The following is a 17,279-nucleotide window of genomic DNA, read 5'->3' as shown; positions in this document are numbered from 1 at the left end:
TATGCGCTATACTTGTATTATGTCCTTTGCCCCATGATAGATGGGTTCTGATAGATTACGAAGAAAAATTAATCAACTACTCATCACCCTCTGTAATATCATTAATAACAATACAAAAAAATACATGAGTAAAGAAACAAGCCTAGGACAAAACTGGTACTTGTTTGTTAAATAACTGTACTGTACATACAGTTTCTTTAAGCAGCTGTTCAAAATGTCGACCGCCATGAACACAACAAACTGTACAGCGACACAGCATGAACTGTTGCACAAGCTCTAGCATCCCAGGAGATTTCAGGAGATGCGATATTCCTAGCAACCAGGTCCATGGGAGTGTCGACTGGAGTCTCTTACATTAAGCTCTTCACATGACCCTGATAGAAGTCCATTGGCATCATATCTGGTGATCGAGTTGGCCATGGAACAAGATCACCATGACCAATTCATCTTTGATCAAACTGTGTATCAAGGTGTGCCAGCATCCCATCATGTTGAAATCACATGCGCAAAGGTAGTTTAGCTCGAGAAACTAAACACATTCAGTGTAAACATACACAATGGTGGTGGAGTTTCAACAAACAAAAGATATTCAATTATTAAATTACTCTGTAACAAGATACAGTGGACCATGGGTTCCTTATATCAAAACACTCAGCCAACCGAATAACCTGTGAAAGTTTGTTGCTAGAGTTTGGTTCCACCCTGTATAATAGACTGTATCACTAATACAAGTACACACCTTCCCGCATTAAACTGTAATAGGCTAAGGCATCATTTTATTGCATTAGTATATCGTAATATGAACGCAAATTGACATGTCCGATATCACAGCATGAAATAAATCTAATCTAATCTTCTGGAGCTGTTTCTACCTGTCTACTCGAAAATGCTCCGCCGGACCCTGTGGCCGAGTGGTTAGCACATCGTGCTCCGATGCCAAGGGTCCCGGGTTCGAATCCTGCTCGGGCTTGGTTATTTGTGAATGTCCATTCATCAATTTCATCACTCATCCACATCTTCGCTAATTAGCCCAGAGGCACAAAAAGCGAAGTAAAATAAACTAAATCAATCAATCAATCAAATCGAAAATGCTCCAAATGGACTTTTTGTATGTCACCACACATGCCACTAGAAAATTAACATTGTAACAGAATTATTTAGTTTCTGAAAATTACATTTGAAAATTTCGAAGTTTAATGTCAGTCACATACCCTTCTGAGGCAGATTTATATATGTATTATCTACCAATCACATTCTAGAAATGTGTACCTTCACTTCCATGAAGATTAGATTTAGATTACCTTTTAGCTTGACTTCCTTAAAGTTAACTCCATCATTTTATTCATTATAAACAGTTTTCACCTCTTAAGTTTTCCAAGAACAGATATCAAACTAAGTAACTAGTATGACAATATAGTACAATAGGTTTAAGGTCGTTTGAATTCTTTTGGAAAGGAAGATGGTATTTACAGACAAAATAAACTTTTTGTGTTTAGCTATTAGAAATGTGAATATTTGAACCGTAGCATTTGTACCCGACAAATTATGAGGGGAGGGGCACTACAAGGGGTACAACTTGGGTCTATTGTACCCCTTCCAAAACTTCCTGCACCACTGATTCTATTTTTATTTTGAGCTGCTTTCAAAGTAAATTCCACAGTGGAAGCTCCTATTACAGATAAAGACTCAGAGCTGCAGTCTTGAGGGGGGACCGGCCTATTTGGAAATTTTAGGGATAGCAGGAAGCCTTCCGCTGTGGCCAGTCAGTGTCTGTGGGAGTTCATTTGTCATTTACACAAAGGACGAAGCATATGTCTGCGGCAACAAGTTGCTTTTTTCAGTGTACGGAATATTTTTGTATTGCTTATCCTGTACATTGTTTAGCATATATTTCAAATAAGTTTTAAAAAATATATGGCAGCTGCATCCCTGCACCCGTTGTACACTGGGATCCATGAGTATTACCGTGCAAATTGTCCATGACTATTCTCATTAATTTTTCTCTTACATCCTATGTTAAGCGATGACTTTTTATGCATGCTGGTGCAGAAGTTGTCAACAGCTTATTTTGAGTTTTGTTTTAATTCTTGAAGCTCTTATTGGGTCAAATAAAGTGCACGAACATGGTGATGGACAATTTGCACGATAATACTCATGGATCACACTGCACAGGGCATCTACCTGTCAAGAAATCAACAGGTAGATCAAGAAAATGTAGAAATTATACTTGTGGTCAAGAATTTTTGCTATTTTTTTTTACAGTATAGCGATTTTACATTGTTTTATACATGTACTGGGATTTCATAAAATTGAATATTTGAAAATCTAAAATTAAATTGAGTTGTGGACAAGTTTTGTTCACTTTCTTTCTTAAGAATTACATTCTTGTATGCGTAAAGTTTTTAAAAATATTTCATAATGTGACCATTCCCCATCCAGGATGAAGTCTGAAGCCTTAATTTTTACGTGCAATAATAATTAAAGCTAGTCTAAATCTCTTGTTAAAGTACAGCTTCAGTTTTCATCTTAACTGCCCTTGTTAGGGGTTTTTCATTGAATAAAAATATCTATTTTCTTAATTTCCAACTATATCTAAGTAGGAGGCAATTAAATAATGTTAAGAAAAGGGGGGGGGGGAGAAAAGCCAAGAGAAAGGCAAGAATTTTGAATGTTATTTTGGTAGACACCCTGTTGTAACATCACTAGCATGTGTTTCTGACTCAGGGTGTACAGTGGTGGAAAGAAATACATTCCCCCGTAAGACTACTGGTATTAAGGCTCTATGGGGGAAGTACTTTTTGCCATGACTGTACTCCCCCAACCCTAATACAGTTTGGTCCAAAAAAATATCCCCACCCAAAGGTTTTATTGAAAACACATGAGAATGAAAACTAACCTAATTTAACCAATAATTTTGAAGTTTACTAATAGAGAAATACCTATACTTTGTCTTGGTAATCCGTGGAGCAAGACCATGTGGTAGTGAAGGGGAGAAAGCGAGTGGGCAGAGGAAAGCAGTGCACGCTAATGCAAACTGATGGTAGCTGCAGCTGCATTTTCCCCTCCATGCCCTCGCTTCCACTCTCATGCATTAATTGGTCGAGTCAGTACTTGTCCAGATGCATGTACACATGCAAGAAAATTACTCTGGGGTGTTGAAATAAAATTGTTTAGCAGAAATAAAAAGAAGCACAACCATCTACAACATTGCCATGAAACATGTACATAATAAAATACAATTCAATTCTTGTGTACGTATGATGTAATTCACGTCAATTATCTGTGTGAAAGGATGTCAATAATAGGCAATCTTATCTACAGTCACCAGTTAATTGATACATTTTCTAAAATAAATAATATTGGCGTTCCTATGACATTGAAACAGATTTAAGTTGAAATATATGAAGAAATAAACAAATATTGCAAGTGGGGATATTTTTTTGGACCAAACTGTAGTGGAGTCTCCTTTTGCTATGCCACTTCACTCCCGAGGATCTTCTCGTCAGCGGTCAGCTGTCAACTCATCGGCAAGTAACAATATATTACTGATTAACTCCTCTTTTCTAGGTCTGAAAATGGAATTAGCAAGGGTTCAGGCAGAAATAGATCTTGAAAGTGCCAAGTTAAATGTCAACAATGGTGTGCTGGTTGTACAGAAGTACAGACCCAATGTATTTATAACTGTAATTATGGCCGAATTGTGGTGGCCAGTAAGCAACAAGAAAAACTTCATAAATAAGGGCTCATTTATCTTAAATCTGCATGTTTGCATGATATATTACATTACAGTCTGTATTACACAATGTGATGACAATGAATTGAAATAATTATGTCAATAAGCAGAGAACAATGCCTGCTTCGAACCAACATATAGTTTCATTCTTTAAAACCACACAGGATGTAGAATAAAAAAGTAATGAAAGTAGTGGTGGACAATTTGCCTACCATTATCTTTGCCGTTGACTGTACAAATTATCACGTTATGTGATTTAGCCGAGTTATTAATTAGAAAGGCATTTGTTAGTGGCTGGAAGTTGCGAGAAAATAATCTCTCGTTTATTGCAAGATTGCAAAGTAAAGGCAAATCCATAACCAACTGGAGCAATTTAAGTCATTATTACAACTCATCATGGAAGTACAGCGGCACATTTCAACCTGGTGGCGGAAAATTGAAATGTGGCACTCGCCATCCTCTTCCCCATGGTCTGCATAGTGGATTCACCAAATTTCAGAGTTCTAAGATGCCTCAAACAGGCTACAGAGGGCTCTGAGTTGGGTTATTTTAATTCTGGCCACCTGATATGTAAGCTTATTTAAATCTAGCTCTATAGCTTTCCTTTCTTTAATGGCAATCACATTTGCACAAAAAATGAATGTGAATAAAATATTAAATATTATATAAATATTTCAGAAGCGCAAAGTCCTGTGTGGTGGTGGCATGCATGGCACACCCCAAACAGCCTTTACCCTTCACCCAGATATCAATTTACTCAGAATAGGTGCAAACTGTGGCGAAGATATAGTACATGCAAGTAGTTTGCACAATTAAAATATTATTTAATGTACTTAATGCTGAGTGTCTTATTTAGTTTCTATCCAACTCGATTTCACGAAATTTTACGGCTGCAAACTCTCACAGCAGCCCGTTGGCAAGCAGCAACCTCTCTGCTTGCAGCCACTGCACGGGAAACTAACACTCCTGTCCTGAAGTATCATATGGTGAAGGGCCGATGCTGGTCCCTAAACCACTTATAAAAGCTCTGCTTTTCGGCTTCTCGAAAATAGCCAAGCCAAGCAGAAAGCATATAAGTGTTAACATGATCTCGAAGATGAATATTTGCTTTATTATAAAGACAGAATTATTGATATAATTAATTTTAACTGTTCCAAATTCCACGTGCACAAACTATAAAGCATTACTTTATGATTTGTAAAACTTGTCAATAATGTCGATGTTCAGAGGTTAAGAAAAACATGGTGTCCCTGACACTGGAATCTGCAAGATGTTGTCCGCCTCATGCCTCAATCATCTCAAATTATGCCAGAGTTGACAACTACCAAATAATTTACACGATATTTATTGTGAGTTTCCATACAAACAAATTCAATAAACTGCGATAAAGAAAGCAATGAAACACTCTTCTGAGACCTGCAATTAGCAAAATCGTTAAGTCCTAAATGCCATCAAACTCAAAATACTATTTTTATTATGTTACATTATTATTATTATTATTAAAAAAAACTGCATTTTCTTCCTGTTGTAATGACCTATTATTCCAAAGCTTAATTAATTTTAAGCTTCAAGTCAGTTCTTTTACTCTCCCGTGAACAATAATTTTTGGTTGGTATCACTTTTCTGCTAGTTTCGGAGCTTTTCGGAATGTTTTGCATTTGTGTGGGAAGAACGCATGGTTGAAGCAAGGACAATCGGTGGTCCCTGGTTGAAGTGAGTGTTCTCTTTTGTTTGGTGTTTGCCAAAACAAACCTGAATATTTCAAATAGTGTACAGGAAGCTGTAAGTAATAACCAGTATTTTATTATATCAATAACGTGACCAAGAATTTTGAACTAAGAAGCATGGCTGTTGAGAGAGGAGTTGGGGGATATATTATTATTATTATTTAAAATGCCCTTTCTTCACTAGAAAAACTGGGGCTGAATAATTTATTTACCCCCTTTTCAGAGTACTGCATTGCTTGGCTTCGTCTTAAGACCACGCTTCACCAATGGGTGCAAACACCAGGGATGGACGTTATCAGAGAAATCACCCACCGTGGGTCTCCTGCAGAAACTGTAAAATAATAATAATAAAAAACATAGGGAGATGATTGTATTCAATTAGTATAATAAAATTAGGGCAAAAGAACAAATTTATTTTCATTCTGTACATTTTTAATATGGGTCATAAATACTTCTCATCCCAGTTTTTTTACAGTGTTGCCAATATGGCATCTACATATAATACAAAGAGAAATCACTAACAATACTACTGTTGAAACTACATAGTATATGCAGGCACTTTTCCCTTAAAGAAAAAATTGTCAAAATTCGCTACTCACTTTTATCACAATTCTACTGTTAGTTTAGAATGTCTAGTTAAAAGTTAAGATATAGAGGAAAATGGAATAGGATTAGAATTAGTCATAAAGGCACAGAAAAAAATGCCTTTCTCTACACTTCAATGCTTCATTCCTCAAACTAATATCAGTACAGATGTGATTTTATTGTACATTGTGTGTATAAATGTTTAGTACATATTACAATATATTCAAACAGATTGATATAGAAGCCCAAATAACATGGGTACAGAACAAATGAAAGTTAGCAATGTAGACTATAAAATTGGACATATTATATAGTGATCATAGAATTAGTGTAATTTGTGCTGAATTGATACCAACATGGCTGATTACAAGTTATACAATTTTTTTGATTGCTTACCTTGTCAATCCTTCTCAACTTATTTTTGTATACAGTACACCAGATGAAGGCACTAGGTAGTGTTCAAAATAGTTGTTGTTCGAAACCATTTGCATTCTATGAAATGAGTGTATATTGAATTTGTAGAATCGGACAGTAAAGAATGAGTATTTAGTAAATAGTTCATTTCACTTAATCTAAAAATTCAGGCATTTTCCTACACTTTCAATCTTTTACATACTGAATCAAATGATTCTTCAAGATAATTTCACTACAACAGAGCCTCAATGCTTTTGTGCAGTATAATGTATTTTCCCTATATTTTAACCTACTTTTGAGACTTAAACACTGGCCTGCCCAAGGGGGGGAAGGATCTCATAACTGCAGTTTTGACCTGGCATTACCCACAAAAAAAAAGAACATCAAATGCTGAAAAAGATGGCAAAAAATTACAATACATACCCCTTTCCTTCTTAATCATATCCCCCCCCCCAAAAAAAAACTTGGGTCATGCCACTGGACTTAAATATATGCTTTTGACACTCAGCATTGATTAATTCTTTGAAAAGGCATCTTGGAAGGTCACATACAAAATACAACCAAATTTGCTTCTTGTAAATTGTCAAATGATACATGTATGCAGTTTCCCCCTATTTGTGATGTGGACAATAATTTAATGAATGTTTGGTTTTGTGCGTGCTCTCACTAAATAGTGTTCTTGCCTTCGGTACAAATGGTCCTAGGTTCAATCCATAGTACTTCAAAGCAATATGAACAGAACCCAGTGTAAAACAAGTAGAACTTGGAGTTTTACATGTTTTCGTGGTCTTATTATTGACTTATCCATTTATTATGGCTATACAATGATAAACATTTTTTTACTACTACAGCAGTACTAGGAAGACATGCATGAATAGTAGCCACAGAATGGATGGATGTAATATAGTCAGAGACCTGCAAATGACATCTTTCACTCACCTATACCCTCTTAGAGATAGTTTCATACTATTTGAACCACAGAAAGACAAATTTACCTGACCTTTGCAATTTCATTTGTTACAAATCCAACAGGTTCTATGACCTGACACATCTACATTTCTGTTTAAACATATAAAATGCACCTAGTTTGAGTGGAAGAATCAAAATAAAGGGAATGGTAGGTATAAGCATGCATAAAACTATGCTATGGGTTTGAAACCAGTATTTCACATTTAAATATTCACCTTTTTATCTTATAGTTCGTTTATGATATTCACCAAACTTGCTTCATCTTGCAGCCATCACCCCTATTTTTCCACTCATCTAGCTAGTGCATGTGCATTGATGGTTGCGAATAATGCAGACTGACTGTAAAGAGCTATAAAGAAGTATTTGGATTGATGCTACAGGACTTTAGATACAGTAAGATATTAATGTAATACAATGATAGCCATGGCACAACCAGCCTCGAAGGCCAAGGTCTACATACCAACTGCTGGCCTCACTCGCACATGCCTCAGTCGAGGTGAGCTATCTTCCAACCAGTTATGGGGTGACGTGTGATCAGGACGACGAACCCCCAGTCGTCGTAGGTTTCCATGACCGGATTATGCTACTCGTTCGATGCTCCCCATTTTCTTCACAATATTGGGTGGCCTCAATCCCATACATTGGTTGAAATCTCAGGAGAAAAATTGTTACACTTCCCACAGGAGACTCGAACTAGTGCACAGTGGTTCAAATCCCAATTTAAGGTGTTGGGCCAGTGCTGATTATGTAGTCCTATATGTGCATAATTAGCACAGCGTGCTATGATGAAATGGGGTTCCTGGGTTCGAATTCCGGCTGGGACATGGGTGTTATTTGCGAGTGTCCAACGTATCATCACTCATTCTCATCTTCACAATTAGCCAAAAGTGGCAGTAAAGCAAAGGAAAATGAAATCAAATCAAGTCAATCAAAATATGTGAATAAAGTTAACTTTTAACAATCTTATAATTATCCAAGACTTGGTTACTCACATGAAAATTTTAATTAGCACCTTGCCACACAAAACAAGTCTCGTATGATATAGTGGAACATATATCTGTCATTCTGTGAAGATAAGATAAGATAAAAAAAAAAAAATGTAAAGTGCTCCCCCGTGCTTTGCACCATCGCATGAAGGCACATTCTGTGAAAGCACCAGTAATCAATATTACAACTATGGAAGAAAGACTTGTCAGGATGATTATTCTGAATTCTAGCTACTCAACTTTCTTTATTCTATTTGTATAATAAGAATGAAAAAATGTGATATCAGTGCAGGCAAGTCTATCTGAGAACCAAGAACTTGTTACCAATATAAAATCAGAGTTTCACTTGTAACTTGGTTGTGATTTTTGTTTTCGTTGGATGACAATTATACTTTCTCAGTACAATGACTTTAATTTCTTAAAAAGCTGCCTTTCTGAAACCTTACTGATTGTTTGCCAGTAATGATGGGATGCCAGATTCGATTCGCAGTCATTTGGATCCCACTTGAAACTGTAGGTCCAGTCCCAATTAGCCTATCATTGGGTTCAGCTGACTGGAGATATTTCAAACATATAAGAATGCATGGTTTATATGCTCAAAATTGATCATTCCAATACCATCTACACTTTCATTCCTTGGTGAGTTTACAGATTGTATGTTTCTTATGGTAGTTCTGTGTCAACCAAAGGGGTATGTGTGTGAATGATATGTAAATTATATGAATGACACCTGAAGAAAATGTAAAGTTCAAAAGCTATCAGTTATTGGTATCATTAGACATGTTAAGAGAGAAATATGTTTTAAGTTGATACCCACATTTTTGTATCATAAAAAAAAAGGTCTGTGAATACACTTAAGTAAATTGTAGCTTAAGCTTATCCTTAAAATAAGTTCTTGTAACGTACCGCAAGTTTATCCTTGTAACCGAAGATTTAACTTCTAAGCTCAAGTATTTACTTAGTAGTAAAAAATACATCAGAAACACAACATTTTTAAAAAAATATTACTTTGATACCACTTGTATATGCCAGTAAACATTTCTAGTCTGTGCCAAAAAAAATAATAATAAAAAATAAAAATTCGCCCACATCTAAATATATTAATATCAATTAGAAGTATTGCACAAAAACTTATGACACTTCAATTACACTTGGAAGGCATTATGAAATTAAGAGGATATATTTAAAGTACATTATTTTAACAACAGTAAAGAGTAGAAATGACCACTAAACTTGAAGTAAGTTTCCTTCAAAAACTTTCATTTAGGCAAGTTTGATATGGATAAAAATAGCACCAGGTTCAGTAATATATGCATAATACACTAAGATGGTTTCAATGCTTTGCTCCTTGAGATTTTTTTAAGACTATTTCTATTATATACAATGTCTATTTTGTAATATTAACAATACCCCTCTCACACATTTGGGGTGGATGCATGGAAAAGCACTTCCACGCCAACTTGTTCTCTAGTAATTAGAAATATTTCAATATGATTAGTTGTTTAATGTTCTTACATGAAATATTTAATGGATGCTACCTCTGTACAGAAACTTTACATACTGAAGTGACATAACTTAAGTGGTGAACCATGTTATTTCCTGATTAAAGTACAATTTGTTCTTGATACTGTGTTTGATTTGCAATGCCAATCTCATACCAGAGTTTAAACCTGCATTTAACTAAATTCCACTCAAGCAATTTCACACATGTGCTTCTTGGACAGCTTTATTACCATGTGTGAGCTGCCGTGGCCTAGTCTGGCCTAGTCTTGACTTCCATGCAGGAGACCCAGGTTTGATTCTCGAGGTGGGTGAACTAAGGTTGGAATTTTTCCGGACTTGTCCCAGCGTAAAGCGGCTCTGGAGCTCACCCAGCCTCAAATCAATGGGTGCCTGGGTGTAAAGATGACCAGAGCATGGTGCTAATCACATCACCTCCAAAATGGCAGAGATCGAATAATATGCGGGGCCCTACTCCCACATCCACCAACATATGCTTCATGGAATGGTGCAAAGTGCACAGGAAACTTTGTTACTTTTACCTTATTACGTTGTAAGTATCAAGAAGTCTTCAGTTCTGTGTACTTTTGCAGCAGTGTCAGAACATTACACTTGTGCATTGTGTACTAGATCTTTTCCCTTCTGGAATGATCAAGCTTGCCAAGAGGAGTGTTTGTTCAAACAACGATCTAACATTGCTACAAGAGGTTTCATTTACTAATCATTCCCTGTACAATATATTAAATGCAGCATCACAATGAATATAGGATTTTCTATGTGCAGTAAAAGCGTTCAACTGCTAATTACATTTCCTTGTGCGACTTGGTAATTATCAACATTCACAACATGCAGGCATTTAAAATGCATAGGAAATGAAGTTGACAGTGGTTATGGAAGACATACCATGGCAGACACATGATAAGTGATAAGATGTGAACTCCTGAGAAGCCATTCAAGTGAATGGTTCCATGTTCAATTCCCAGTGTGGTCCAAAACATTTTGGTGTTGACCTAGCATTGTGAGTGCGATCGGGGAGCTACTTGAAGATAAGAGTAGCAGGCTCCAGTTTTGAAAGCCAGGAAATTACTGTGATTGGACTTTACACGTTGACCAAGTGTCGCCCAATAAAAATTGAGCTTGCAAACCTCTACCATGAGGGGGCGTTGCACCATGGAATTTAGTCCTTTAAATATGATACATAACAACCCAAATCAAACTAAAGTTTAAAACCATATGAAAGTTTTGTATTTTCTTTGAAAATATAGAATGGAAAATAAATGAACATATTTATACTTTATCATGGTTCTGCAGTGATTCTTTTTGTGTGTGTCTGAGAGCGACATCACATGAAGTGTAATATAACTAACGTTGTTTACAAAAATGGTACAAAACCATATCGAAAGAAAAAATAATACCAAAATAAAATTCTCCCAAATTGAACATTCCCCATAATATAATTTTAATAAGCTACTGGGAACCTTAATTGAAATGACATTGTCATAACAGCACAGCACCAAGGAACCAGTTGAAATCTATCTTCATGTATTCTCAATTTTTTCTAAGTTTGTAGCAAACATTTCAACTTCAAAAAGATGTACATACAAGGCCTACAGTGACCAATACAAGTATGTTGCCTCTTATTTCATCTTCACACAATTACTAAATATATATATATGTACAACTTTCACATGTAAATATACAACAAAACATTAATTTATACACAATTGGTCTTTCCAATTATACACAAGCAAAAATAATCAGAAATAGTAGTGTCATTTTCTTACTCTTTTATAATGATATAAATAATGTCTACAGTACCTCAACATAATCACGTATACCAAAAATACATGGCAAATTAAAACAAATGACAAGATACAGGAAATGTTAACATTGAAAAAATTCATATACAAAATGTCTTCATGAATTATCACTTGTTATTCTACTCTGAATTAACTGCATTGCATGTTTTCCAGCTTGGGTTAGGAAAAAATAAATAAGATTATACCAGGCCTATCTAGGACTCGTGGGACAAAATCGCAGAGTCTTCTCCCAATATATCACATAGTTCCTGAAAAAATGATAAAAAAAATATCACATACAATTGTACACATATTTCCATGCAAATACAAAGATTCTCTACATTAATAATATAAATTCTAAAGTGGTATGAAAGGTAAAGATCCCCAGCACCATGCCATTAAGGCACATTTAGGAGATGTGGAGGTAGGACCCCACCCGTTTTCAATATCGTCTATTTTGGAGGTGATGTGATCAGCACCATGCTCCGACCACCTTTACCTCCAGGAACCCATTGATTTGAGGCTGGGTGAGCCCCAGAGCCACTTTATGCAGGGAGAAGGCCAGAAAAATTTCAACCTTAGATCACCCACCCTGGGAATCAAAACTGGTTCTCTTGCGTTCGCAATCAGACACGGGTCTTCTTAAGTAGTATTTGGTGTAAAATTTATCAATTACTAAAAATAATAATTACATAAATTTAAAAAGAAGAGACTATACTTGTTCCTGGAATTTATGGAGCAATGCTGCACATAACTAAAAAAAGGGGAGAAACCGAGCTTCTCAGGATTTATTGATTGATTTGTTGTTTTAAGTCCACTTTATGCACAGTAAGGCTAATAGGGACTGGATTTACAGTTTAAAGTGGGATCCGAACCACTTGTGCCTCAACCGGGTATCGAACCTGGGACCCCTTCATTACAAGGCGACGACGCTACCACTGCACCATCGGGGAGGCCAAGATTATAACACGAGTTTAAGTTCTCAGATTGTTTTTCATACCCTAGGCCAGCAGTATGATGCGTTTAGGGGTGGAAAAATATTTGGTTCTAGTCAAGGGACCAGTGTTAGTCAACGGAGCAGAAACACAGTGTGTTCTCGAGTAGTTAGTTAACAGACCAAATGCTTATTAAAATAACAGGTCTGTCATAAGTTCAATCCACACCATGACAAAAAAAAAGAAATACTCAGCAAAAAATGAGAGAAAAGGTGGCCTCTCGAAGTGCAGTCTTAGAATAGAAGTACACAGTGTTTCAAAAAGAATCATCCATTTTGACTCAGTAACCGAAAACACATCGAAAAATGTCCTGTTAGGAAGAGGATATTCCTGAGTTTCACATGATTGCCGGCAGATAGCAGTAGCATGCTGCCCCCCCCCCCCCCATGCTTTCATCAGATTCAAGCAAGATGGCGACGTCGCAACAAAAAGCTTTCTGTGTACTGCGCTTCGAAGTGTGTGAATCTGTTAGAACAGTACAGCTTGAATTTCGGCGACAGTATGGTTGAACCTCCTAGTATTCGACGTAGGCACAAACAGTTCAAAGACACAGGTTGTCTGTGCAAAGGGAACTCAACAGGCCGTGGCAGCAGTAACTCCAGACATGCTCGCATCTGTATGGGACGAATTCTCCTACCGTATGGACATATGCAGAGCGTCCAAAGGGGGTCACATTGAGCACTTACGAACATTTTGTATGTAAAATTTATATATAGCTGTGTATTTTAAATGCAATTCGAAGTTCCTGGTTTGATAAATAAAAAAATATATAGCCTTTTGAAATTGGATGATTCTTTTTTAAACACCCTGTATTATACAATGGACACGTTCAAATTAAAATAAATAACTTTTATAGAAATAGGAAAGAGGTTACTTTTGCTCATGATGGCATAGCGAGCAAAGAGCTCTCAATTCCGTACACTATCCTGTGTTGTCCATGCAAACTATTGGGCACTTAAACGATTTGATTTTGATTTGATTGCTTTATTTTACTTTGCCTCTTGGCTAATTTGCGAAGATGGGGATGAGTGATGATATGATGAAATTGATGAATGGATGCTCACAAACATCCATGCCCAGGCCAGGATTTGAACCCGGGACCCCTGGCATCGTAGCACGATGTGCTAACCACTCCGCCACAGGGACCTGCGACACTTAATCGAAAACCTCTCACTGCAGCACTCTAGTGCTCTCTCACCTAAATGGAACCTATTGGGATGAACGCCTCCACTGTCACAATTACTGTTAGAACTGGCCATCACTCTGTGACAGACTGAATTTGAAATTAAGATTTGGGTGCGTCAGCACTAAGGCTATTTTGCACCCGTCACACTATGTGGGGTCCAGCAACTTATCATAACAAAAATAAAATCGTGTCTGAAAACTAAAATATTCTTACCTTGGTTAAAAGCTGAGGCTGTAAAGAGGAACTCAGCACATATAGCGACAAAACACAGGACAACACAGAATTATACTGGCCATACTGCCAGTCGCCAGAGCCTCGTTCGTCAAATGCAGTCCAGGGTGTACACTTCGCAACATCTTATTTGACCGCCCCGAAAGAATTCTAAGTCCCGAAATCGTAAACTTAGCAACATTGCACTTCAGCTCCAGTTGAGAGTAGCCAACTTTGAGTAAGTCCTTCCACTAGACGAAAACCGCTGCGGTGATAGGTTTTCAATTTAACACTTTCCATGAACTTAGAAACTATAAACCGCTATTATAATAAGCAATCAAACAGAAATAATAAATTGGAAAAAGAACCTTGAAGGATATTTACGATTCTGCTTGCTTGACTTGAAATTTGGGGGGTTTGAAACACTGAATAGAGTTTTTCTCCACCTGGAGGAAATTGCCATCAAGTTTGTGCAGAAAGAAGCAAATTTGCGACATTTTATTTACAATACCTTGCTTAATATCGAACAGTTCTCAAAAACATATATTTTACACGACTTGTCGAGAAAATGTGCTTGAAACACAGGAAGGTGGGAGTCTTCATAAACGTCAACATGTTTTTAAGGGTATAACGTCATTAAGTTAACGTAGAGCAGTTGGTTAGGTGCTACTGTCCTTATTTTTCATCAAGTGTGAAAGGTTGCAGGTTCAAATCACACCCTCTCCTCTTTCATTTTTTGCTTTTTTTTTGTTTGCTGAACAGATACCGTTGATATTAGAATATTTAAAAAATGAATCCGATGCACACTTGAGGGACGTCCCTTCTGTGCATATTTCTCCTTAGAAGTTTGAGATTTCCAGGATTTAAAGTTAAAACTTTTCTTTTTAGTTATTGTTCATATGTTGTGTTAACACACACATCATGATTAATTCACAAATCACATATATGTATTCAGGATGCAAAATGTAATGTTATTTAAGTTATGTATTGTTTGTTCTTCACTGACACCTAAAATATTGATTATTTGATTTTGATATACTAAAAAAAGATATACAGTTATGTTAAGTAGTGATGTAGTGCAGTACTGTAACGAAGGAGAGCGTTTAATGAGTTCAAATTGCTAAGATTGGTAATTTTATGTCCGTTCCTTCGTAATGACTGTTGTCAATCCCCTCACCACCATCTTACCATGCATCTAAGACTAATAGTAAGTCGCTAATTAACATAAATAAATTGTTATTGCGATGAAGGCCAATTCGATAAGAAACTACTAATAAGTATTTATATAGTGAGTGACAAACAAAAAATTCAAGACCTCATAATGATCGTTAATTCCTCACTGCTTTGTATCTAAAATGTTTGTCTTTTTTGAGCAGAAAGTACGAGTATCAGATATAACAAACTTTGCAATATTCGAAACCACCATTACAGACTTAGCTCTATGTAACTTGATTCTGCGCATTCCACGTGGCATGTGACTTCCTCCTATCATCGAAATAACTTTCTCTCACTATTTCCTTTCCTCTCGTGAAATACAGAGACCAATGTTAACTTCTTAGCACGGTGGATAAACTTTACACCCAACGATATACTCCTGAAAAAAATCCTGCCTAGGTGGAGAATCGAACCTACGACCTCCCTCGTAACAATCAAGCACGCTACCTCTTCTCCAGGTAGCTCATGTTAAAATGTGCTACCAGTTTGAAGAAACCAATTCACACATAATGTCATATCTATAATTTCCTCATGGCAATTTTTATGAGGAAACGAATTCAGATAAAATCGAGAAACGCTGAAAGGGAAAAATGATGAACATGTCTATTGGCATTTTGTCATATTTTGTAAATTGTGTAAAACTTCCGTGTTTTGAACAAGCAATCTTTTAGTTACGAAGTATTTTGTTGTTTGTTTAAAGTAGGAACAGGAGAGCGAAAAGGAGTCATTTGAACCAGACCCCGTTTGACAAGAAACTTCAGCTTTTTTCCAAAGACTGTATGAAAAGAGAGAGGAACGTACGAAATATAAAATATGTGTGAAATTAAAACAATGGAAACCTTGAAAGATAATACTAACGAACTTCAAACTATGAAAAACATATTTTCGTGGTGGAAAACTCCAAGTCATTTTCGAAATATGAACTTGATGTTTTTCTTTGTTATGAAGTGGAGATATGGGACAATATGATCCCTCAGCAAGAAAATTTTAAATAAGCTACCTCCAACTTTTTCAATGGTCATAATTACTAATTAGGGTCCGAAAGCTGATGAAAAATAAACTTTTTTTCTGACCCTTAAAAACAATGCTAAACCTGATATCATGTCCGTTTCCCTTCAGTTAGAGCCAGAAAACACTTTCTAATTTACATATTTTTTTTTTTTTTTTTTTTTTTGCATTTTTCGGCCTTTTTTTGGCTTTTAGTTTATTTGTCAGTATTTTTAACAGTTTTTGTTGCATTTTTACTTATTTTTGAGGTTTATTTTTCTGGACACTATTATCGCTTTAATCTGTAGTTTTAAAGTAAAATTAGTCACAATATTAAATGCAATTACACTCTGGTATACGTGAAGCAGAACTGTATTTTCGGATGCTGGCCGACTACAGTATCATAGAAGGCCCACTCTGAAAGGAGATGAATTGGTTGATTTGGTGTTTTAAGTCAACTTTATGCATAGTAAGGCTAATCGGGACTGGACCTACAAATTAAAGTGGAATCCGAACCGAGTGAATAAAATAACGTGAACCGTGTGGTGTAGGGGGGATCGTTTGCTTATGGAATGGAAGGTCATGGGTCCGAACCTACTTATTTGCAAAATCTTTTTCGGGAAGTAAACGGCTTTGGACGAGAATGCTTATCTACGTTTCTTGGATATTTCCGTTGATATTTATGCGATTTATGTCCATCATTTCCGGATGCAGAAAGTTGACATGTAAGTTCTTAATATGTGTTAACTTATAACAGCTGAATGAAAGGAAAAGTATTTCCTAAAATCCTGCCAATCACTGAAAGATTAAAAAACATTAGTAGAAACATTACTTGAGGCATGCGCACAGGCGACGATTATGGAGTGTGGAGGAGCACTATGCTAAACATTATCTACCAAGAGAAAGAAACTGTCCTTGCCCTCCCCCCTCCTCCCACCTTGCCCCATCAGTTTTGAAACCCAATCGCCGCCAC

General features: G+C 36.4%; 1 protein-coding gene across 1 annotated transcript in view; it reads right to left on the bottom strand.

The window, feature by feature from the left end:
• Nucleotides 1-5,852: 5,852 nt before the first annotated feature.
• Abcd1 (ATP binding cassette subfamily D) overlaps nucleotides 5,853-17,279 on the bottom strand; it is a 95,142-nt gene continuing 83,715 nt past the window's right edge. The window contains exon 10 of the mRNA XM_083138202.1: nucleotides 5,853-11,982. Within this exon, the coding sequence (XP_082994328.1) occupies nucleotides 11,929-11,982 (54 nt within the window). The 3' untranslated portion in view covers nucleotides 5,853-11,928. The remainder of the gene's footprint in view (nucleotides 11,983-17,279) is intronic.

This window comes from Lepisma saccharinum, chromosome 16 (genome assembly GCF_977018435.1).
Source record: "Lepisma saccharinum chromosome 16, izLepSacc3.1, whole genome shotgun sequence".
Lineage (NCBI taxonomy): Eukaryota > Metazoa > Arthropoda > Insecta > Zygentoma > Lepismatidae > Lepisma > Lepisma saccharinum.
This window is presented reverse-complemented; position numbering and strand designations above follow the sequence as displayed.